Below are 25,690 nucleotides of genomic sequence, written 5' to 3'. Positions count from 1 at the left end.
ATGGCGACTTTAAATGTCCTAATTTAACTAAATCCTGGCTTAATCTAAGCCCTGTCTCTGGAACCAGGTTCATATCTCACAATTGCGGATTTATTTGTCCTATTTGTGATGATATCTCACAATGAAAGTTTATTTCTCATAAATGTGAGATATATTCTATTGTGAATTTTTATTTCTTTTAAACATTTTTGCACACTTTACAGATTTATTTTTTATTCTGACTGAAATCAATCGAGTATATTTGTTTCCATAAATGAGCGTATTTGCACAAACAGTGATCTTTTGAATATGAAAATAATTTTCTCATCCTGAAAGCTGTTGCAGCATTTGTTCTCCAGTGTCTTGGGTCACTTAACATTCCGTCACACACTGCGCCAATGACATTGATGACTATGGGGTCACTTTGGTGAGACAGAAACATTTTGGGGGCTTGTTTTAAACATCCAGGTCTCCCTGAGCAACTTCCATAATGACAACAGCTTATGTTGCTAAAATAGGTTGACATGGTAACATCAGAGACTTACCTTGTCAGGCATGAGTAATGGCAATTTGCATGGCCTGTTAGGAAAGCAAATCTCATCCCTTGGATTCCATACATGGTTTATTACCTCAAATCCTTCCCAATCCACACCCACTACTTTGGGAGTGAGCCATATTCTCTGATATATGCAGATATTAGCAATCAGAAACTACAGGAGCATATAACAAACAGTGGTTATGTTTTTGAGGATCCTCAGATTACCCGTAGTTACCCAACCTAACTGCTCTTCCTATCTAGTATTTCAAAAGGTTCATCATTTGTCTCTGCTCTGAAGGCACTGCTTCATATGTTTCATTACCTTCCATTTGCTCAATTTGCACTGTGTTTTCCATTGAAGATAGTGTCTCTGTGCTTCCTATTGCAGTTTGCTGTTGTTTTCAGTCCAAAGCAGCAAGTCAGAGGGTCGTGTAATTATAGAATTACACCACGATTTCACACCTCGTCTCCAAAAACTATTCTTGGCTCTAATTATTGGAGCGTCGTTATTAAACATGTTGAGTGATCTCACTGTTCTGACTGACAGGGTGCATTATTATTGCATGCTTGTGGAGTTTACTGCAGTTATTTTTGGCTAATAAAAGAGGGAAGTATATTACAAATGTGTTCTCTTAGCTAAACCGATTTGAATAACAGAGAATGCATGTATTGTATTCACAACTTTATTGATCAGCCAATGGGTGCTATGATGGTTCTCTGCTATCATTTGCTGATTTTCCCTTTTTGGTCTCATGGTAGAGACTACGCACACCGCGAACCAGAACCAGGGAAAGATGAACATATTATCTTGCCGGTTTTCACTTGAAACTTGCAAGCTAATAATGGGAAACTGTCATTAGTGGAAATGTTAACTTATTTAACAGCATGATTGTGAATTGGTCACTTGTATCATGTAATATCGATAGCACACATTAACATCTTGGATGGAGTTAAAATGCTGTGAGATGAAAACATTGAGACATTTATTTATGCGTATAATGTATATTTCCTTATATTCTGATACCTAGTACCTAGTTTATGTTTTCCTACACACTGTAAGGTGAGTGTAAAATCACCTGTTTTCTCAGTGTGCACAATTGTATATTCCATCTTTATATAACCGTTTAGGATGGTAGAGATTGTTATGATAATCACCCACACATACTGTATGTATGCATGTTGTAAGGGCTAATATATTATATTATTATTATTATATTATATTTATTATATTACATATTAGTTGCAAATACATCTAGAATTGTTAATACATTACAATTTTAAAGAGAATATATATTTTTTAAGTTATGTGTAATAATGTGGATATTTTGTCCTGCTGTACAGCTAAATTAAAATGTTAAATGTTAATTATTTTGACAGTATTGCACATAGTTTAGCAAAGTATTGCTTCATAAAAAAAAAAAAACATTCTACATATTCTAAATTCGGCTGGGAATAAATAGACTAAATTCATTGAAATGAATGATGTAACTTTGTTTTATTGTCTGACTGAAGAAATTCCTCTGTGCTGTGACAGGTGGATTTCTTTTAATTACAATCCAGTAAATTCTGTCATTCTGATTCAAATCAGGGCGGTCAATTCATAAATGTAGAATTTTTTTCGAGAACACTGGTCTCGTGCATCACTGTCCCTCCTCTCAGGCTCAGTCTCATTCAGGCTATATCCTTCCAGTGTCCAATTTCAAAGCAAACAGCAAACAGACAGTGATGTTTGAACATAGCTGTAACAGGAGCATAACTGTTATCACAAGGAATCCAGCAGGTTAATGGGATTTGCTTACTGTGCCTGTAACAGGATATGCCAATAACTGTCTTTGCTTGCAGACTCAAGGGGAGAGAAAAAAGAAAGCAAGTGTCCGACCCCGGGTTGTGATGGCACGGGCCATGTCACGGGGCTGTATCCACACCATCGAAGCTTGTCCGGCTGCCCCCACAAAGACCGCGTGCCACCAGAAAGTAAGCCGAATTTAGATGGCCGTTTGCACTTTATAAATGTTCCCATGCGTGTTTGCTTCGTGCTGTCTGTGCGCTGTGGGCATGTTTTACCTCTCTTTTCTAGCATTTCTCTAATGCATATGACTATGAGTGCATTTCCTCCTCCACCCAAAGCGGTGGCGCTCTTTCTCATACAAACAAGCTTTGCTGATGTGCTGATTGGTGATTTGTGTAATTTTAGCCTGTTTTCTCAATATGGCTGCACTGATCTCTTGGACACAAAGCAGATTTTTCATCCCTACCTTTAGTCACACCTCTAATTGGATGAGGATCATGTCACAGGCGGGTTCTGATGAGTCAGTTTACTGCAGGCCCAGAGACGTAGAGCTGCAGGATGTGTCATAGACAACCTAATGGCTAGACTCATTCAGTTCACCAAAAATAAATCCGTTATTTTTGAAGAGAGATTTATTTTCCTCTAATGCCAATGCTTTCACACAACGTGCATGCCATTAACACATTGCATGCCTAGAATCTTCTTTCACCATATGGTGATTAACTTTATGATTAACTGATTTCAGCTGGAACGTTTCTTAGAAGCATGTGCATGCTGTTGTCACTGAGCCCGTTCAGCTTAATGGAACACAAGGCTTTCATACTCACTCTGGATCCTCCTAACCTTCTCTCGCCCTCTCCTCTCTGTTTGTCCAAGTTCTTGCTATGTATGAGAATGTTCTAAAGTGCCCCACGCCTGGCTGCTCGGGACGCGGCCATGTAAATAGCAACAGGAACTCCCACCGCAGGTGAGTGTCTGGAAGGGACGTGGAGAGAAGAAACTGGCGGCACTGTGGGGACTGATGTTCCAGTCTTTTTTACACATTTTATACAGGGAATTTGAAGAATACATGGATTTAGATGGAGCCTTGCTTTCAGGAAGGAAAAGAGGGACTGACTTTGTGTTATACTGAGCTTGACTGGATGATAGAACCGCATAGCTCCAGGCTCAAATATTTTATTTGCACATTGGCAATTTTGACTGGAGATTCAGGATTAAATTCCCACCTGGAAGGAGGGGCATGGTGAACTTGTGAAACCTACAAAAAAGCCTCTACAATTAATAAAATAAGAAGCTGTTTGTTACAAGATGAAACAGAATTTAGCATCACATTTTGACTGCTTCTACTGCTCTCTTCATTTGTAAGTCGCTTTGGATAAAAGCGTCTGCTAAATGATTAAATGTAAATTTGAATGCCTCTAAAAATTTATAAAATAAATAATTTATTATATATATATATATATATATATAATTCTAAATAATATTTTTGTTTAATATTCATTTTAATTCTATGTAATTGATAAGGTATATAATTCTAATATAGAAATATTATATAATTGAATTTTTTTGTTTTGTTATAAAACTGTAATGTTGTAATGGTTTTTACAATTACAAGATGAAACAGAGAATATGGCCTTTCCAAATCTGAATTTTCTTAAGAATGAGAGCTCCACACACACATACAGTACAACACTTATGCAGTTAAGATGTGCCTCCATGTGCACATGGTGTACATTCAGACAGATGCAGTCTCCACCCGAAGTCGCTGCAGGCCATGTTATATGGAACAGCTCCTATGGGACACACACACACACACACACATTATTAGAAGGGTTGAGCTGAAGAAAACAATGTATAATAGGGGAATATAACAACCTTGTACATTTATATATGGTTTGTCTACACATTCCTCGTTGCATGGTTGTCATGGCAACTCAGCATAGTGACAGCAGTCACCACTAACTCACTTTTTTTCCCCTTAAAATTCCATTCATGTAAATGCACAAGTACCCTGTGCTTAAGCTTTATGTGTTTCTGAAATTGCAGAGCGTGTGGTTTTTTTTCTGTTTGTCTCATTTGTTTATTTTTTATATTTTGAGAGTGACTGAATGGTTTCCGTATAACCCGAAGACAATAAGAAAATTGCAGACGATAAGAAGACAGTTTCCAACCATACAAAGGATTACAGAGAGAGAGAGATGACTGAAAAGTGGGAGAAAAAACAAACAGAGGGAGATAGAGAGAGGAAGAAACAACAAGGGAGAAAGAGTGCGAGTGAGAAAGGAGAAAAAAGGAGAGCAAGGGAGCGTAGCTGGATGTTCTAAAGCTCAGTTTGCTGTAGTGTGTCTCTCTGAAATGACTGCGGTATCTCGCTGTGAGGAGCTTTCTGAAGCCAGCCAGCCAGAAATGCCCAGCAGATATCTGCAAAGCTTTGCTTTCATACTATAGAACTAGGCCACATGAAATGCATAATTCATACATAAATATCCCCATGTACCACACACACGCATACCAGGATTTTGCAAACACGTTGGAAGTCCGTATTCAGAGAATGTCATAAAAAGCGGACTATTCTCTCTGACAGACTCGTCTCCATATGCTGGTATTATACATTCCCTCATATCTCACTTTGTTCTTCAACTTCTGCTATCTGCTAGGCCAGGGCGTGTGTGTGCGTTTGAAAGTGTGTGTGTGTGTGTGTGTGCGCCCTTACATGCTGCTCGTAACGTAATGTTAACACTACATAAATTGCTCTGCTGCTGTTGCAGTCTCTCGGGATGCCCCATAGCCGCCGCTGAGAAGATGGCAAAGGTTCAGGAGAAACATCTCCCCTGCGAGAGCTCCAAGTCCAACCAGGCATCAGACCGAGTCTTGAGGTACTGCGTGACCCTCCGTGACATATGTTTAATAAAGATATAATGCAATAAGTCTGGCTTTGACTTGTTGTTGGAATGGTACATTAAATCAATTCACATTTAACTGTATTTGTAGTAGAGCTTTCTGTTCCAGATTCCAGAGTACAAAACAAACTTTAAAAACAATATTATTTATTTATTTATTTATTCTTATCCTCTTCCTTTGAAAATATATCTATCTATCTGTCTATCTATCTATCTATCTGTCTGTCTATCTATCTTATCATTTTTAAATCCTAAAATAATTGGAAAAAAATGAAACTATAAACTAAATATATGAAAATGAAACTATAAATTAAATAATTTAAATAAATATTTTTGAAAAACCAAATGGGGGGAACAATCCATTTAAGATGAATCTTTTAATACAATGTTAATACAATTAATACAAAACAGGTTGCAAGCGGTAATTCATGTTGACTTTAAGTACAGTATGCCCAGGCCTATGATACCCAACCTTGATTCCCTGTCTTTTTACTTGTTTCAGGCCCATGTGCTTCGTGAAACAGCTGGAGATCCCACAGTATGGGTACAAAAATAACGTCCCAACCAGCACTCCACGATCCAACCTGGCCAAGGAGCTGGAGAAGTACTCCAAGGCCAGCTTCGACTACAGCAGCAGTTATGACAACCAACCTCATGCATACGGCAAGAGGTCCCTCACCCCAAAGAGCCATGGGCGGGACACCTCCCCCAAAGGATATGATGGCAAGCTTGTCTTTATTCTTTCCTCTGTCAATGAAGTTGGCAAGGTAGCAAGAGTCAGAATTGATAAACTGGCCTTTCTCTAGGGGATCAGATTGAAATAAGATTAGAGTTAGTTGTGTACTGCCTGACATACTTGTGGTATTTTCCATTAAAAAAAGATTACTTTCTGTATTCTATTTTGAAGTAAAGGCCTTCTCTTCTCTTAATAAACGCATTAGTTTGGATTTTTTTTACAAGCATTCGTCGAGTTCAGTGCTCCTTTATTGGAAATCCTACTTTACTTATTGGCTTCTGAAATGATTAATAACCTAGGTACACAAACCCAGTGAAGAGATTTCCAATTTGCATGCAGATCCTTTAATAGAATTATGTCTGGATGGATATTTTTGACCTCCAAATGCATGTCTGTGAAGAATGTAAAAATAAATGTTAATATCATTTCTCATTTTTCATGATATTCTATATATGCATACTGTATTAATGCATATTGATATTGAAGGCCATTATGTAACCTTTTTGCATGATGCCTAATGTCTGGGTGTAGGTTTTTAGTTTCCTCAAACATTTTGTTTCTCTGTCTTTGGTTCAAGCTTCATTTTTGAAAAGTTTTGTTTGGTTTTGTTTGGTAATGTTCAGCGTAACGTAGCTCTCAACTGCAGCCCTGGTCTTGATAAATGAGTGCACTTACACTTGTGAAAGAATCAAATTAACTGGAACGATTTTGTTCAAAATGGTAGCAGTTGATTTCACGCCCAAGCCAGAAATTGTAGAGATTTCCTGTCAACAGAATTCGGCTGGATATTTTGGTACGGTTTCATTAGCTGTGCTTAAAATAACTCATTTTCATTATAACTCATGGTTATTACATCAGGACAGTCTTGATTGCCCATACGGAGCATTACAGCATGCCCTGCAGTGATAATATAGACAATGTTATTGAAATCAGAACACCACATCTCTGAAATTAAAGAGCATTCTTGCAAGTGATGTTACTTGCATGCTTTATCTTAGAAATTCTGTTTTTGATAAATGAGACAAATGAAGAAAATTAAACCTTGGGAGAAAAAAAAATGAGAATAACATTCAATTAATGTTAGGAATTAACGACACTTCATTTAGACTCAGTTGGCAACATCAATTAGTTACACCCAGTTTAGTTGTAATGGCAGCATTGCTATTTGTCTCGATGCAAAATGAGATGAAGAATAGGATCAAATGGGAGAGAAGTATACATCTTGAATAAGTGATTACAACTGCATTTTAGCAGCTGATTTGTCAGCTTCCGGTATTTGAGGATACTCGGTTCCTTAATCAGTAACTGATTTTTGTCTGGATGCAGACCAGAGTTTGTCTATGAATGTGGATTTGTATAAAAAAGAAATGCTGTTTAAATGCTTTCCGTGCAGGTCTTAGATTTCATGTTAACAATGTGTAGCCCTCTGCATGAAACCTAGATACACTGTCAAACCATTTCTCCTCCTCTCCTCTCTCTCTCTCTCTCTCTCTCTCTCTCTCTCTCTCTCTCTCTCTCTCTCTCTCTCTCTCTCTCTCTCTCTCTCACACTCAATTTCTCACAGCATTCATCATGAAACATCAGCTCATCTAATAAGCCTATGTGTGTGTACGTGTGTATCTGTCTATCTGACATCTTTTTGTCTGGCTATCTATCTGTCTGTCTATCTGTCTGTTAATCTATCTATCTATCTCTCATTCTAGTATGCCATCTCTCTCTCTCTCTCTATCATTCTATCCATCTGTCTATCTGACTATCGGTCTGTCTATCTATCTCTCATTCTAGTATTCCTTTCTCTCTCTCTCTCTCTCTCTCTCTCTCTCTCTCTCTCTCTCTCTCTCTCTCTCTCTCTCTCTCTCTCTCTCTCTCTCTCTCTCTCTCTCTCTCTCTCTCTCTATCTATCTGTCTATTGCTCCATATCCATCCATCCCGTCTGACCTGGTATATGTGTGTGTGTGCAGCCAAGCGCTACTGTAAGACCTCCAGCCCGGCCAGCAGCACCACGAGCAGCTACGCTCCCAGCAGCAGCAGCAGTCTGAGCTGTGGAGGAGGGGGAGGAGGAGGAGGAGGAGGGGGAGGAGGAGGAAGCAGCGCCAGCAGCACCTGCAGCAAGAGCAGCTTCGACTACACACACGACATGGAAGCCGCCCACATGGCTGCCACCGCCATCCTCAACCTGTCCACGCGCTGCAGAGAGATGCCCCAGAGCCTCACTGGGAAAGGCCCGGAGCTCCTGGCACAGGTGAGGATCGACAACTTTTTCCTGCCAGTTCCTCTCTCTAATGCTCACCCACTTGTACTGCTAATACATCTTTCTTTCTCTCACTGGGTATTTCTTAGTTTCTCTGCACTGCCTTCCTGTATGACTGTGCTTTGTGCCGGTAAAGCCAGGTAGTGCGGCGAAATGAGGGCATGCCCATTTAGCGTCATTCTGGGCAAACCCCTGTTCCTCTCTTCCGAGCTACCGAGCTCATTTGCACAGGGTGTGATTTAATACATTGAATGACAGCAGCACCTCTGTAAGCTCCTGCGGGTCCTCTCTGCTACAGTCAGGGTCATCATATGAGCCTAATGGTCTGAGCGAGCCATGATTGCTTTAGTGACGCATCGATTTCAGACATAATCTGTATGGTGATAAAGAGAGCGAGGGGATGGAGAGGACCAGAGGAAGCTGGCAGCTGCAGGAACGCTGGAGTAGTGGTGCCCATACCCTTTCTCACAGAGGCAAGTAGAATTAATGTCGATTTCAGCTGTGGTCCAGGCCAAGCCAGCTCTCCCAGCATCCCTCTGGGTACATAGGAAAGACAATGACCTCTCTTTAAGGACAGTGAGGCAGCAGGCTGGAGGGAGAGGGGATGAAAATGAAAGAGAGAGAGAGAGAGAGAGAGAGAAAGAGGGACAGAGGTAGTGAGCTGCAGGGCTCTATATATTCACTAATAAGCAGCTGTACATGGAGATGTAGGGCAGCGCAAAGAAGATGCTCGCACTCTCTTCTTTCATATCTTTTTTCCTCCAATCCTTTCCCACACTGTAAAAAATGGTGGTTGTAGAATTGATAAAAAATGAAGAAAAATGAAGGCTACTGTTTCAACGTTTGTTTGTTTTTCAGTTAAATTCATCTACTTTAAAATTGTCAAAATCTACCATCATTGTAAATCTAGAAAGACTTTTTTTTTCATGTCATTTCATCCTGTTTTCAATGTGTAATGCACTGTACAATAATAGTTTGAGGTCGGTGAAACTTATCAATGTTTTTAAAAGAAGTCTCTAATGCTCACATGCATTTAAATGATCAAAAATAAAGTAAAAACAGTAATATTGAGAAATATCATTACAATTTAAAATAGTTTTTTTAATTAGTTTAATTAGCTGAATTTTCAGTCTCCAGTGTCACATTAGCCTTCAGAAGTCATTCTAATATGATGATTTGCTGTTCAAGAAACTTTTTTTTATTATCAATTTTGAAAACGGTTGTGCTGCTTAATATTGTTGTGGAAATAAATTTTTTTCAGGATTCTTTGATGAATATAAAGTTTAAAAAGAACATAGTTTATTTTAAATATACTTTTTTGTAACATTATAAATATCTTTGTCACTTTTGATCAATTTAATGTATTTTTTTTTATCATACTGAACCTTACGTTTTGAACGGTAGTGTACATACAGAACAAAGTGTTTGTTGTCTCATAATACAGACCTTAAGACTTGACAATAAAACATGACAAGGCTAGCTAACAACTAACTAATCATTTTAAGGAGAGGTACAAACACAGCTTGACATCAACACAAAATCAGCTACAACAGTGTAAATAAAACTGGCAAATGGTCAAACAATGCAACCATATTAATTATTCATCCCCAATGCAGGGAAGGGGGAGGAAGCGAGAAACTTGTGAATATTTAAACACACAATAAAAGCTACATTTGTTGGTTCAACTAAGTATATTATAACAGAAAATCTCCTTCGAGATCCTTTGCTTGTGTTCCTGTAAGTTGTTTAACAACTGTTTCAAGTCGGCATAAAACATTCGTCTTTTCTTCCCTGTTGTGATGTATATCTGAGTGAAATGGCTTCTCGAACGAGAAAAATAACGTGGATGACTTAAAAAAAATGTTTTACTAATAAATCATTTTAAATGATTTCTATGATTTTTATGATTTCATAAGTAAACTAAAAACAATAAAATACAATTTTCAAACAATGTTTATTTTGACAAATAATCATTAAAATATTAATAATAAATAGAAATATTTGTTTTACTTGATGAAAGAATCAATTTAACAGTGTGTATAAACCATGTTCCCATCCTCATCTGTCATTCTTCCCTTCCATATCTTACTCTGCTTCTTTCTCATAATTTTACCTCTTAATAATTCCCTTTACTCTTTATTCTCTTATCAATCCTCCTCCTCCTCCCTCTTCTCTTTTTCATGGCAGAGCCCTGATGACAGAGATGGGGATGAAAACGGAACCCTGGATCTGAGCCGGGCTGGAGGGATGGGGGAGGGCAGTGGGGGTACAGTGCTGACCCCCCTGCAGCCCATGTCGCCCCAGCGGCAGGCCTTGCTCAACAGCCACTGCTACCAGATGAGCACAGCAGAGTGCTGGGACCTGCCTGTGGACTACACCAAGATCAAACGCCTGGACGAGGACCACAAGGAGGTACTGTGCCCCCGGACGGCCCTTGGGTCTTGCTGGAGACGGACCGCAACACTCACTTTAGATCATTGTCAGCAGCACTTTTTTGCCCACTGTCTTTGTTGCACTGTAGAATGTGATCAGTATTTAAATAGATCAATATCTGAGAGTTTGGCAGTAGCAATTACCAATTTGTATTATTAAATAGAAGATAATACAAATGTGAATAAATAATAAGAAGTTTTTTTTTTTTTTGCTTGATTGTGTAATATAGTGTAAATATACTATGGAACTAACTAAACATTATTGTGTGTTTGCGTATCCCGAGACAGCAACGTTGACTTAACCAATGGCGTAAGCTTAGGGTGGAGCTACAGTATCTGTTTCTCTAACCAATAGCTGATGAGGAAGAGTGTTCAGGAAACCTGTTTGAAAGCAATCATTATTTGTATACCTACATCCTAGGTGTATATGACTTTCTTCTTTCAGCCGAACACAATCGGAGTTATATTAAATACAGTAATATCCAGGCTTTTCCCAGCTTTGTAATGGCATTGAATTGTGCCTGAGTTTTTGAAGCTCCAAAAAGTGCATCCATCCGTCATAACAATAATCCATACGACTCCAGGGGGTTAATAAATGCCTTCTGGAGCGACGCAATGGGTTTTTGTAAGAAAAATATCCAGCTCTAAAACTTTATAATCACGGGCTTCTGTGAAGGTCTGTGCTCACGATCATGACAGAGTCAATTTCCGGCGGAAGAGTGACCTCTGACCCGACGTATGATGAAGGACGTAGCTCCTCTTTTATTAAAATCCTCTGACATTTTTATTTTAGACTTCTAATTCGTGACCTGTGTTTTGTTTTGCCCTATCCTCTGTGCTTCCGCGTTCTTCATTTCTCACCGCAGCTTACGCTACGTCTGCGTCATGTGTCGGGTCACACCGGAACTCCTCTCTCGTGGATGCACGTTGCCGGAAGCCAGTGATTATAGTTTATAAAGTTTTAAATATGTTAAAAGTAATAATATTTTAAAAAATATTTTCTTACAAAAACCCTTTGCGTTGCTCCGGAAGGCATTTATTAACCCACTGGAGTCGTATGGATTATTGTTATGATGGATGGATGCACTTTTTGGAGCTTCGAAAATTCTGGCACAATTCAATGGCATTACAAAGCTGGGAAGAGCCTGGATATTATTTAATATAACTCCGATTGTGTTCTGCTGAAAGAAGAAAGTCATATACACCTAGGATGGCTTGAGGGTGAGTAAATTATGGGATAATTTTCATTTTTGGGTGAACTATTACTTTAAGAAAGCTGTATTTCCTTCTATTGTAGTGATTTGAAGGATGGTAGGACCGTAAGGACATCTAGTGTACAGTACTGGTACTGCATGCCTTGAAATAGGAATTGGAATTATTATTATTTCAAAAAGGATCTGATGTTTTTGCTAAATTGTTGGGGAATTTGAATTTATGTAAAATTGGCTGTATGAGAGTGTCATTTTTTTTTTTTTTTGCAGTGTTTTTTATATATGTAAACTGCACCGTATATTGTGAAATTACTATCAGGCCACTGTACTATTCTTCCTTCTTAATCTGCATCATAACACGCATTGAAATCTCTCTTTTTCTTTCTCTATCCTCATTTTCAGGATGACCTGGACCCCTTTCAGGATCTATTAGAAGAGCAGCAGTATTCAGGAGACGTGTCCCTCCCCAGCCCCAAACACAAATTTGCTCCCTGCAAGGAGAGCAAGAAGGAGCTCCTCACGTAAGCATAACATCTGCACTGGATAAGGACTATTCCCTGTTGTTTACATGTGATGCTGTAGCATGATTTTTAATATAATATTTAGTGTGTCCATTGTACACTACCGATGTTTTTTTTAAAGAATTTGATACTTTTAAATCAGCTAGGATGGATTAAATGCATGAAAACTAAACTAAAGATTTCTATTTCAAATAAATGCTGAAAAAAACATTCCACAAAAATATTCAGCAGCACAACTGTTTTCAACATTGATAATAATACAACATGTTTCTTAAAGCACCAAATAAGCATATTAGAAGGATTTCTGAAGGATCATGTGACACCAAAGATTGGAATAATTATGGTGAAAAATTCAGCTTTGCCATCACAGGAATACATTACATTTAAAAAAATGTTTAAAAAGAAAACAATTATTTTAAATTGTAATAATATTTCACAATATTACTTCACAATTTTACTGTATTTTTGATCAATTAAATGCAGCCTTGGTGAGGCTTAAACTTTTTCCAAAAATCTTGCAGACTCCAGACTTTTAAACTATAGTGTCTACAACCTAAAACAACTGGTGTCATTATGACTTCTAAAAGTGATATTATGATGTCTCAATGTCAGTTTTATTACATCTCTCATCGGCCTTCTCTATTTTAACAGTTTGACTTAATTACATCCTGACTGTTAAAGTTGTTTCAAAAATGTTTTTTATATAAATTTTTTTAAATGAAATGTATTTTTTTTATATAAAATTATTATTACAATTATTTTCCAAGTTAAATGTGTACTCAGTATTGTATTTATATTGTGCTGGCCATCATATCAATCATCTTCTGACTTACTAACACCTAGTGTCGTGGAAACAGCATCAAGTATAAGCAAAATCGTTTATTTAGCCATTTGTAAAAAAGAAAAAAGAAAACTAATAATAATATATATACTATTCGTAGTCAGTGATCATAATTTATTCAAGATCAATTTAGTAGTGGTCAGCTGGTCATGTGACCTCAGCATTCATGTAAAATAAAACAGTTTTTATTAGGCTTAGATATTTTTTACATATTTTTTCCAAAGTACAGTTCATTTATTTGAATGTAAAACTTTTTGATGATAAATTTGACCCTGAGTGCACGTTAGTAGCAGCTGTGCAAGTATACCATGTCTCATACCAAATCCTCTCTCAAGGCTATCAAGCTGCCAACTGGCTGACAAGGGCATGCGTGGTATCATGACATCTAACTCCCAGGATCTGAAGTAAGCCCTCATGCTCTCGTGTTTACACGCCACCTCAATTGACCTTCAAAAATGAGGTCTATCTGAGGTTACACTAATCTTTTTCATATTTTCATTGCTTGCAGGTGTCCTACTCCTGGCTGTGATGGCTCTGGGCATATCACAGGGAACTATGCCTCACATAGAAGGTGAAGGCTCACAGATATGCACATTAAAAATTGATTTGACCACCAGTGGATTAAAAAAAAAATGTTTTTCTTGCTCTGAAGTCTGTCAGGTTGTCCCCGGGCAAAGAAGAGTGGTATTAAAATAATGCACAGTAAGGAGGACAAGGATGACCAGGAGCCAATCAGGTGCATTTTTTTTAAATTCCCTCATCTGTTCAAAGTAACTCAAAGTTGAATGTTACTTGCAGTAATTTATAGTTGTAAAGTTGAATTCGACCAATCGCTCTTCTTGCTTTTGTGTGTCTGTGTGTGTGAACTCGTCCCTGCTGTGCCCGATGTCTGTAGGTGTCCTGTGCCAGGCTGTGATGGCCAGGGTCATGTGACTGGGAAGTATGCATCCCACCGCAGTGCATCCGGCTGCCCGCTGGCCGCCAAGCGTCAGAAAGACGGTTATGTGAACGGAGCGCCTTTCTCCTGGAAGTCTGGCAAGACAGACGGCATGACCTGCCCCACCCCAGGCTGCGATGGCTCTGGCCACGTCAGTGGCAGCTTCCTCACCCACCGGAGGTACACCAGTGTGGGATTGTTTCTCAACAAGGCCATCATATAGCAAGAAATCATTTCCTTAATCAGTATTTTTGCATTGTTTTTCAATAAAAATATCTAAACTTCCTTAACTATTCAAATTGCTTTCGATAATTGAAATAAAGCTGAAATAAAATCAAATATAAATATAAGATGAACTAAATTAAAATAAATTAAATCTAAATAGAATTTTTTACTAATAAAAATTACAAACAAAATGACTAAAACAAAAAAAAACAGTATGATTTGAAAACTTAAAATGAAAAATGAAAATATGAACAATAAAAGCTAATATTAAATATATTACTATAATAGTATATAAATAGTACTAAAATAACAATGATATTAAGACAATTAATGTTTGTTTTTCTTAATACCACATTGACATTCTTTTTTCTTATTTTTATTATAAATAATAAAAAAGTTTTTTTAAGTTTAAGGGATTTTGTATGTTTATGCTTAAAACAAGAAAAAAAAATTGCCAGTGGTTTAAGAAAAATGCTGTTAATTTAAGATATATTCACTAAAAACATATTCATTTCATAATTATAATATAATAATTTGTATAAGTAAATTCATCTTGTTTATCTCGTTTTAAAAATTGCTAGTGGTTTAAGAAAAATACAGTTAATTTATGATATATTCACTAAAAACATATCAATTTCATATTATCGTACAATAATGTTTAGATAAAGACAAGACAAAGATGTGGCAGTAAATGTATGTGAATCAGTTAATGTTTTTCTTAAACATATTAACTAATGTAAATATTTAAATATTTCTTTAAAATAATTTGAACATTTTTTCATCATAGTGTTTAATCTTTCTCATGTTTTATTTGTATGTCTGTAGTCTGTCTGGCTGTCCCCGTGCCACATCTGCTATGAAGAAAGCTAGGATGACAGGGGTTGAAATGCTCACAATCAAGCAGAGAGCAAGTAAAGGTACATCATTTTTCTTTTATTATAAAATGAATAATGGAATTCAATTAATTTTACTCGCCATCAATGGCATTTTTAACAGTGAATGTCTCCATGTTCCCTTCTAGGCATAGAAAATGATGAAGAGATAAAACAACTGGATGAGGAAATCAAAGACCTGAACGAATCAAACAATCAAGTAGAGTCAGACATGATCAAATTAAGAACTCAAGTAAGAACATTTGCCATCTCTCAAATCGGGCATTGGCCATGTGTTCAGTCACAGAGATGCCTTTGTCTCTCTTTCTCTCTCCTGCCAGATCACCACCATGGAGACTAACCTGAAGTCCATCGAGGAGGAAAACAAGGTTATAGAGCAGCAGAATGACTCGCTGCTGCATGAGCTCGCCAACCTCAGCCAGTCCCTCATCAACAGTCTCGCTAACATCCAGCTCCCTCATATGGTAAGAGCCAACGGACATGTGTCCTCAACTAGGGGTAAGAAAATATCAGTGATCAAGGGACTACAAAGTCAGTCAGGATTCAAATGTTTGATAATTATTCACAGGAAGGAAGTCCTGTGAATCTGAATAAATTATTAAAGTTTGTTCATGTATGACCTACAATAAATGTTTATCTGCATAGAATAGTCTTTTAGATCATATAGACTGCCTCTTGTTGAAAGCCAGGGCCTGAGTCTGCATATCAGACGCTACCAGTAGGGACGAAATTCCGGTTTCTATTGTTTCTCCCATCTGCTTCTTTATGTCTGTTGTTGAGTTCCTCGCAGTTCCATATGCTTCTGTGCTGAGGTCACTCCCCTTTACTGACCATTGTAGAAAAACAACCTCCACTCCAACGACTGCTTTTCAGTTGAGTAACAACATGGCCGCTGTGGATCAGATGGTCCAACATGATGGAATCACAGAGCCTTCATATACACATTGAGACGGGGTGCGATTGGAAAAGCCTTGTTCAAATGTGGCAGCCATGTTAGTAAACAACTGAAACACGTCTTCTTGAATATGGCTCCTGAATTCTCCACCCCCACGGTTGATGGATGCTATTTAGAGTGTGCACGAGGGGTCCTCAAGCTGCACTAACATCAGACGACTGTTGCCTATTCATGTGTCATGCCGCTCAACCAAAACTTGCACTGCAAAAAATAGTGTTCTTCCTAAGCATTTTTGTCTTTTCTAGTACAAATATCTAAACTTTCTTAAATCAAGCTACATTTACTTGTGAAGCAATTAAGGGACAGATTTACCAAATGGGGCAAATTAGCGTGAGAGCGCAATTCCAAAAGAGTGCCGAAGTTCTGCGCATGATCTACTGATGACACGCAAACTAAAGAACACAGACGCAGCCTGATCATTTCCAGAATGACCAACGCAATACCAAGAGCAGGCCAAATTAGCATCTGGTTTAAGACATGCTTTTTTTGGGCGGTAAATAATGGCTCAAATACCAGTCAATTGACTAGCGTAAACCTTAGTAAATCACCTTGCATGATTCATTTAAATACTCTCCTCCCATAAATTTTGCGTCTGAAAAGGAAACTCCTACAAATGTATATGTAATAAGGTCAGCCGCAAAAATAACCCTGTCCACGCCTTTTCAGCGCAAATTTTTTACTGCGTGTCTTTAGTAAATCCTGACAGTAGTTTTTTAACGGCAAAAGAGTAATAAAAAAAAATCTGCCAATGGGGTCAGAAAATTAGTCTTGTTTCCCCTTTGAATTAAAGGGTTAGTTCACCCAAAATTAAAAAAAAAATGTCATGAGTCACTCACCCTCATGTCGTTTATCTTCGAAACACAAATGAAGATCTTTTAAATGAAATCTGGGAGATTTCTGTCCCTCCATTGACAGCTACGCAACTACCACTTTGTCGCTTCAAAAAGTTCATAAAAAGATCGTAAAACTAATTCATACGAATTTAGTTCATATAAACATTGATCAGCGAACATAAACAGAAGCTCAACCGCACGTGCTTGACGCACGAGAACAAACCTCTTATAGCTCAAATGTGCTGCGTAACACAGGAGAATGAACCTCGTTGGTTCTTGCAAGTCAAGCGAACATGCTTGAGCTTCTGTTTATCATAACTGATGTGTGCGTTGATGAACGTTTATATGTAAGAAAATTTGGACTGCTCAATTCATATGGTTATTTTTACGATCTCTTTATAAAAATGTTAAAAGCATATAAGTGGTAGTTGCATGGACTTTCAGTGGAGGGATAGAAGTCTCTCAGATTTCAGGATTAAAATATCTTCATTTGTGTTTCGAAGATGCATGAAAGTCTTGCGGGTTTGGAACAACATAAGGGTGAGTAAATGATGACAGAATATTTATTAATAAGTTTGTTTTTCTCACCCCATTGGCAGATATTTTGCCTTTATTTTATGCTTAAATTTTGATCTTTTTTTTTGTTTGGAAAACATTTAGCTTCTTAAGTAAATGTATTTTTAGATATTTGTACTGGAAAACAAGACAAAAAAGCTGAGGAATGGCAAATGTTTTGCGTTGTGGTGTTCTGTACTTCCACATGTAAAGTCAAGTATGTCAGTTTTATTGAGACCACTGACCTCTGGCTTTTAGCCTGGCTAATAGTCTTTTCTCTACACCTCTCCCTTCTGTAGAAACCGGTGCCACTGAAAGAGGCCCCTGTTAAAAATTACTGCTGTTTACAGATGCCCCACAGAGTAAGAGATTCATTTTCCATAGTCTAACTTTATCCTTCTCCTCACTATCATTTTCCTCCCCCCTAGTCCTCCCCCTTTTTGTAGGACACACTACGATGTGTATGGTAATATCATGTATGGACCTTCATGATGCAAAGTGTATCGGTGCCACACATATTGACCACTTCAGGGTATAGCGATAAGAAAGCTGGGGTTGCAATATGAGCCATATTTATTTTTTTGGTAGTAAACTCATGTAAAACACATTATTTTATCAGGCACAGTGATGCTCATTGATATCTGTCTGCTACTCATGGCGATCTGTTTAATATCACTCGTGAATGCCAGTATTACTTACATACTCATGAGCATGAATCTCACACCAGTGCATGCATACATAATGTATGTGCATTACCGTAATTCTTTTGTTATCCATCAGATATATCCTTTTTTAGAAGCATTGCAGTAGTTCTACATTTGATTCTGACCAACAAACAGTGACCATTTTAATGTGACTGGTCAAGCCCTGCATTTCCAGAGATGTATTTTCTATAAAACCCTAGCTGATATTTAGTTTTAAAGGCAGCGTTGTGGGTTCATTCCTCCCTAAAATATCCTCTTTTCCTTCCCTTTCTGTCTTAATTGTGTGTTTGATTGAACATTTTATGATTGATTTTGTTTTCAACCTCCAATGATCCCGATCTGTTCCGCAGGAGCCGATGAACGAGCAAAACTTTGACACTTATGTGAGCACTTTGACAGATATGTATACTCACCAGGACCAGTACCAGAGTCCGGAGAACAAGGCCCTTTTGGAGAACATAAAGCAAGCGGTTCAAGGCATCCAAGTGTAGCTTTGCGATTGGCTATTGGCCGAGTCACCGAGGGTCATGTGATAAGAGCGTTAAGAAACAAAAGAAACCCATTATGTAAAAAAATATGGATAACTAGTATGATTTTTTTGCTGCTGTAATTTATTGTATTATTTGGCATTATTTATTATTCTGTTATGCTTTTGACAAAAAAAATACATAACTTATTTGTTGCCTTGCTTTAAGACGACGACGACGACGACGACGGCAAATGTTTTGAGGAACATTCATGTTTTGTACATTTTTCATATGACCTGACATAATGTGATGTACTGTTTATAGCTGCTAATGTATGCACATTTTATAGTGTATATGTATTTATTAATTGTAAACAAAAACCATCCATTATTTTAAATCTAAAGAGGTGCAGAGGGGATACACTGAGGGAATGTAAGGGCAATCAGCTTTGATCTGAGCTTCTCTTTACGGGACTAATGGGAACAAATGTGCTGTGCAGGCTGTTCAATGGGTGTACAGTGGTACATTTTTGTGGTTCGATTTTGGGTACATTTTGTAACGATATTGAGAAACGTCTTTTGGTTTCGGAATCATATTTATAGTGGTCAGTGTGGGCACTCTAATGCAGTATGTGTATTTTTTAATTTTTTGCTTGTTTTAGGTTTTTTTTCTTCGTTTTAATTCCCAAAATAGATGGAAAAATAGAAAAAAAAACTTGTGAAAGCAAACATCATGACACGGAAACTCACTGGTGTAAATCCCAAGAAATATTTCATAACTTCTCAAATATTTTCAAAGTCTGTTCTCTAAATGTAACGCCCGGCTGCTTGAGGCCAATAACTACAGAAAATTTCAAGGAGACAATCCAACATTAATTATTAATTTAATGATCGTAAAATGTTAGTGGTAGTATGATAGGATATCAGCAATATATGACAACGAATCAATCATTTATTTAGATATGGGATGCAAAAGTTTGGGTATATGCAATTTCTTATTCTTACCATAGTAGAAAGCTGATGAATCTTTTTACTAAATGTAAAGTATTAAGTTTTATATAAATCTTTTAATACAGTCATGTTTTAAGGTTTGAACATGGGTGATCAAGTCCAAACGGATGAATGCATTATGATTTAACATTTCTCATGTTCGATTTTGCACAGGGACACCTTTGTTTCCATGTTTTGGTGTTTTTATTTGTTTCAGGAGACCAAGGAGGTGCCCAGACGTTTGAATTGTGGGAAGTTTTTTTGTTTTGTTTAGTTTTTTCTTTGAAGGAAGTAAATCAGTGTATGAATGTTAGTTTACCAGTGTGCTGGATATACAGGGTTAATGTCACCATCCATACGTCATTGTGTCATAGTAATGGAGCACTTGTCTTGTAGATTTTGTCCAAGCAATCATGTAGAGAATCATCTGGTCACGAGTGCACAACAAATACAACTATATCAGCAATGCAAACAATTAATGAACTCCAATCAGTTATACACAGTATTAAGAGAGGTCAGCTTGCCTTCTGTGGTTACCTGCGATTCACTTTCATTGATTCTTTCTTTTTTTTTACGTTCATGAGAAATCAGCGGCACTTTAAGCTCTACGAATCAAGGAAATTGAAGCAGGATGCTTTTAATTTTTTGATAAATAAACGATGAAGCGACGTGGCGCGTGTCTAGATTACGGTAGCGTGTGAGAGTTGTTTACTGACACGACCGGTTCATATTACTCTATCATATGTACAGTTATAGTATGGGAACCCCACGTTCGTCTTCATTTAGTCAAAGCCCATTGAAAGCATCAAGCAAAGCCAGAAATGGGGATGATTTTCAGTGGTGGATTTTAAAGTTATTTGTATTTATCGAGCATGAGTCAAAGCTGTCACAGTGATTTTTAGTGTGAAATGACTCTGGTTGATGCTGAACGTCTACGTGGGACTTTGTTTCGGAAAATCTATTATTTTCTATTAGTAAGACTAGCATTGTGTTTTCCGAGAGCTCATGCAAAAGGTGCTAGTCACTCTTATTTATCATTCTGTAATTTCCAGACATCTCCCCAACCACAGCACATTTCTCTCTCCGAAAGCGGTGTGTATGCAGCTAATTTCCAAGATAGTAATGCTTTTAACACACTGATAGCAAAATACAATATCCTCTCATCCACTATCATAACTGATTTGACAGGAAAGGGGATTTTAAGCACAATTCCGCTGCTCATTTTCAGTTGGCACATATTGTACTATCTACTTCAAAAGGTTATCTGTGACTATTTAAATAGAAACTATCTATGGTGTCACATGCTTGAATGCAGAATACTTTTCTTATTAATAATTGTGAAATCATCAGGTTACAAGTTTCCATTTCAAATGGATTTTAATTAACCATTTTAAACCAGGATTTTTCTATTAAAAAATAAAGAAGCATAGCTTTCTTAATGTCTCTTGCTCTCTTCCTCTATCCAGCTCTTTAGCTATCTTTTTCTCTCTTATTTTAATTTCCAACCACATGGCATGATTTCTGTTGGTATGATACCTTTTTTGCTCTAAGTGTTTAAGATCACAAGTTGCAGTGATATTTCATTTTGAAATTGTGAACTTTGTACAATTTTTATCATGCTGGTGTTGACATCTCTTACTCAATAAAAATTGTGTTGCCACATTACATGTCCCTTTTATTCAACATACCGGTATACGTTTGTAATAACTTTTTTGAATTATCATATTTAAATCATCAAGCTGTTTCAGTACATCAGTGACGAACTTCTGAAGACCACAGCTGGCTCAAAGTACCTCCTCCTCACAACAAAGACTAACTTGGACCTGAGCAACAAACCTACTGACCTAGAAGTATTGTCACCATGTCAGCAAGAGGAAGCAGACACACGAATGATGCTACATTTACGTCATGCTGCCGAACAGGGTCACACCAAGGCTTACCTAAGGACAGTAGTGATGTGGTTGTGCTGCCCATCAATCTGTTCCAGGAGTTAGGCCTCTCAGAGCTGTGGATATAAAGATATTCCAATCCACCACATCTCAGAAATGTTGGAATCTCAAAAATGCCAAGCACTGCCCCTCTTCCACGCGTTCACAGGATGTGACGTTGTATCAGCAATGTATGGAATTGGGGAAAAAAAACTGCATGGAATGCGTGGGTAGCTTACCCAGAAGTCACCGACACCCTCATTGTGATCACCCAAGACCCAACCAGCCTCACACTGGAATCAGTGCACATGCGAGTTCTCGAACGCTGGACTGTACTCATGTATAGTAAGAACTGCGGTGTCAAGTCAGTCAATGAAGCCCGTAAGCTTCTTTTCACTCATGGCCTCAAGTCCCTGGATTCAATCCCCCGACCCAGCATGCCTTATTCCAGCATGGGAAGCGTGCCCTGCACACTGAAGCTTTTGTCTGGAAGCAGTCCCTCTCCAAAACTCCAGAGATTCCAGACCCCAGTGAGTGTTGGGAATGGAATGACAGAACCAAAGTCTGGGTGCCATATTGGACAGATCTGGAAGATGTCAGCAAGAGACTCAACTGTGGCTGTGTGGTTGCTTGTAAGGGCAAGTGTGAGGGAGGGAGGCTGTACTAATGATGAAGAGTGAAACAATTTTTTTTTTTTTTTTTATAAATACATGATGTTTAAGTATGTATTGTTTTTTTGTTTTTTTGTTGTTGTTGTTGTGTTATTTGACTAAAATGTAATATTGATCCTTAACATGGTGAAAAGCCTAATATAACTTTTCACTGTGACATAGTTCTGAAGTTGTGTTCATTTAAAGCCTCAACAATGGTCCTTTTGGTCACAACATGTGATTTTTTACACTATAGTGATAGTGACCTGTCCAATCAACGAAGAAAGGCATACCTTGGAGGTAAAAATATGGGTCTAGGGCCCTGAGTAATATTTCAATGTGACTTTTTCCAGAGATATTGACAGTTTATTTGAGCTAAATATGATTATATAATAGTAACATGGAAATGGACTTAAATATACAACAATTTAAGACTAAAGGAAGCTGAGATATAACCTTTTCTCTTTTCGGCGGGGCCAATTTGGATTTTATGGATAACTGCCACTAGGGGGACCACTCCAACTTGTATGGATTTTTGAAAACCTTAGGCCTACAGTCTATGGCCTATAGTCCAGGTGTCACCAACCCGTCGATCGCAAACGACAAGTCGATCTTGGAAGCATTTTAAGTCGATCGCGAAGAGTTTTCAAAATCAGAGAAAAAACACCAATATTTGTATTCATTATTATTTATTAATTAAAAATGCACCATGTGTGAGCCTACTGTATGTAGTAAATGGTGTCTAGGGGATGCGGAGGCGCGCCGTTACAATGACGTCATTTTTGGCTCATGCGGACGCGTCGAGTATAAACAAGGCTTCACGCTTTAACCAGCTCAGCCACTTCACACTACGCTCACATCAAGCTCTTCAAGCTAACGATACGCAAGCTAACGAAACGATGGCACAACGTGAGGGAGTAGGCTATTGCTAGTTTGAAATCTGCAGGGGTTTTCCTGCATAGACAATTATGAGGCGGTCGCCTCCGTCAAATTTATAGTTAAGAAACAATATAACGTTATAGACTACACACGACCAGAGTGCTGTTTTCCTGAATGCAAGCACGATTGAAACCAAAATATTGATTTCATAACAGATTTCAATAAACAAATAGTTAAAATTAAGTTACTTACATTTTTAGACGTAATTACTGTTTTTGTTCTGTTTCAGCAGCGAAAATAGTTCCAAACAACAGAACCAGCGCATCTCACAGCAACACTCATCCATTATTCATTACTGAATGATTCAGCGTTTTGACCTAATCGCTCGAGTCAAAGATTCAATTAACGTTACCCATTATTAAACCGCCGCATTCTGAATCAATCAGCCGTTTGAACGAATCGTTTGAATGAATGACTCAATGACTCGCTCATTAAGACGGCCGCCTGCCGCTTTTACTGGCGGTTTAGTTTCAAAGTATCATTCTTTTCAACATTCCTTATTTGTATATTCAAAAAATATTCAAAACAATCTCATAATCTCATTTAAACACAGTTATAATTTTTCAATGTAAATTATTAAATTTGATTGGTAACAGCCTTGTCTTATTATTTTAATTGAATGTATTGATAAAATGTAAGAATTTGAAATGAAATTTAGAGCATACCAGTACATTAAATAAAATTAGGGGGAAAATGCCCTTTATAAAGGTACAAATAATTATTCCGATAAGAGCGTTTTCAAAAATGAAACATTGACAATTTAAGTTTAAAGGGAGTTGGCTAAAGCCTCTGTTTAGGCTATAAAGGAAATGTAATTTTGCCAAAAGAAGAACTTTTAATTTAAATAAATGTTAATTTTAAATCAGCCTACTTCAGTGTGATATGTTACCATATTATCATGCTTAATTGAATAATTGTAATGTGATGATCAGATGCAGATATCTAAATCAAAGAATATGGGTGGTTGGCGGGTGGATTATTATTTATTTTTAACTACAGATTCGAGTGACTCAAAGTGCACCAGATTAATGAATTTATCTTTAAAATGTACAATTTTTTCTCCCGGGGGGCATGCCCCCGGTCCCCCCTAGTCAGGGACGTGCACAGGAATTTTGTGGGGCAGTTGCTCTGACCTGAAAAAAGGGCACTACCCCCAAAACTCACGGGCTATATGAAGGAATATATTCAGTTGAATTTTGCCCATACAAATTGCCTTATCTGATCGTGTTTATGTCCAAACGCAATGCCTCATATTATGGTCTTATTATTATTTATAAAGATTGCAAACGTCAAAGATGACAGGTTTATGATATACAACTTTGTAAACAGTATACAAAATGTATTAACAATATGTTAAATGTCACCAAAATACACATGAGAAAAAGAGTTCCTCATATTATTGTTTATTGTTTTTTAATTATTATTATTATTATTTTTATTTATTTTTAATAAATAATCTGGATTGAATTGACAGATGGGGAAAAACTCGCTTCTAATAAATTTTTTTTTTAAAAACGCTTAGATTTCGGAAAAAATACAATCCTTTTTTAACCTTTTGGCTTCCCGTACATTCAATTGTGCTTTTTGCTCATCTGGGCAACTACGCATGATTTGTAGTATGATTGCGTAAAGGGAACAGGAATTCCGGTAAGGAACCGAATCGACTGCTAAACCCAGTGCCGATCCTGACCTCCCTGGGGCCCTAAGCAAAATTCTGCTAAGGGGCCCTCTACCTGACCTGTGATGTCGTGAGCTATGTAAACCATTTGCCATTGCCACAGTCACACCTGACACTTCAGCGCTCCCAATACAATCCTCCCTCCTTTAAACAAAACAGTCAAAGAATAAGTACAACAATATAGAACAGAATGAGGTTCAAACACACAATATTTATTGAATAGAGTATTTTCTATAGAATGTTAAGATAATAAGTGAATATTATTAAGTAAGTAAATATTAACGTAAACATAAATAAGAAGAAAATAATAAATTATAACCCTGAGCTTTGGCTTTTGGGATTAACTTTGGTTCTTTCTACAGCCTGGGCATTTTCGGCATCAGTATGATTTTTTTATTTTTTATTATGCATGTTGAAGCAATTCTTGATTTATGGTTATTATTTACTGAGGGATGTGCATCCATATTGACCAGTATGTCCAGCTAATCAACATTTTTAATTCAATATAGCCTATAAATCAATAGTCAATCAATGTCAAATTGTCAATACATTGCTTTCTATCTTGCATAATTAGTGCAGTTGTTTAGAGTTTTTAACTACACTGAGACTAGATAATCAGTGTCTTGTTTTAAAAGTATAATGTGTACTTTGATTGGGAGTGCCATCATTCACGTGCATGTATTGTACAGTATGTCTGGTCTCCACATATTTCTGCTTGAAAAATGCGCGTTTCATTTCG

The 25,690-nt window shown here is 37.4% G+C and overlaps 1 protein-coding gene across 7 annotated transcripts in view; it reads left to right on the top strand.

Annotated features, from left to right (window-relative positions):
• Positions 1-18,842, top strand: part of myt1la (myelin transcription factor 1-like, a) — a 62,977-nt gene extending 44,135 nt beyond the window's left edge. For 5 of the 7 annotated variants that reach the window (XM_056240080.1, XM_056240079.1, XM_056240076.1 and 2 more), the window contains 16 exons: positions 2,360-2,491; positions 3,183-3,273; positions 5,075-5,182; positions 5,709-5,929; positions 7,904-8,184; positions 10,381-10,605; positions 12,239-12,357; positions 13,534-13,602; positions 13,707-13,769; positions 13,851-13,934; positions 14,094-14,315; positions 15,186-15,277; positions 15,382-15,485; positions 15,574-15,717; positions 17,896-17,958; positions 18,651-18,842. In XM_056240080.1, coding sequence (XP_056096055.1) covers positions 2,360-2,491; positions 3,183-3,273; positions 5,075-5,182; positions 5,709-5,929; positions 7,904-8,184; positions 10,381-10,605; positions 12,239-12,357; positions 13,534-13,602; positions 13,707-13,769; positions 13,851-13,934; positions 14,094-14,315; positions 15,186-15,277; positions 15,382-15,485; positions 15,574-15,717; positions 17,896-17,958; positions 18,651-18,791 — 2,159 coding nt within the window. In that variant the 3' untranslated portion in view covers positions 18,792-18,842. The remainder of the gene's footprint in view (positions 1-2,359; positions 2,492-3,182; positions 3,274-5,074; positions 5,183-5,708; positions 5,930-7,903; positions 8,185-10,380; positions 10,606-12,238; positions 12,358-13,533; positions 13,603-13,706; positions 13,770-13,850; positions 13,935-14,093; positions 14,316-15,185; positions 15,278-15,381; positions 15,486-15,573; positions 15,718-17,895; positions 17,959-18,650) is intronic. The other 2 variants (XM_056240082.1, XM_056240081.1) reach the window with 1 other exon arrangement.
• The last annotated feature ends 6,848 nt before the right edge of the window (positions 18,843-25,690 follow it).

Source organism: Rhinichthys klamathensis, unplaced genomic scaffold, assembly GCF_029890125.1.
Source record: "Rhinichthys klamathensis goyatoka isolate OS25496 unplaced genomic scaffold, OSU_Roscu_1.1 h1tg000579l_1, whole genome shotgun sequence".
In the NCBI taxonomy this organism is placed as follows: Eukaryota; Metazoa; Chordata; class Actinopteri; order Cypriniformes; family Leuciscidae; genus Rhinichthys; species Rhinichthys klamathensis.
Note: the sequence above shows the minus strand (reverse complement) of the source record. Positions and strands in the feature narration are given on the sequence as shown.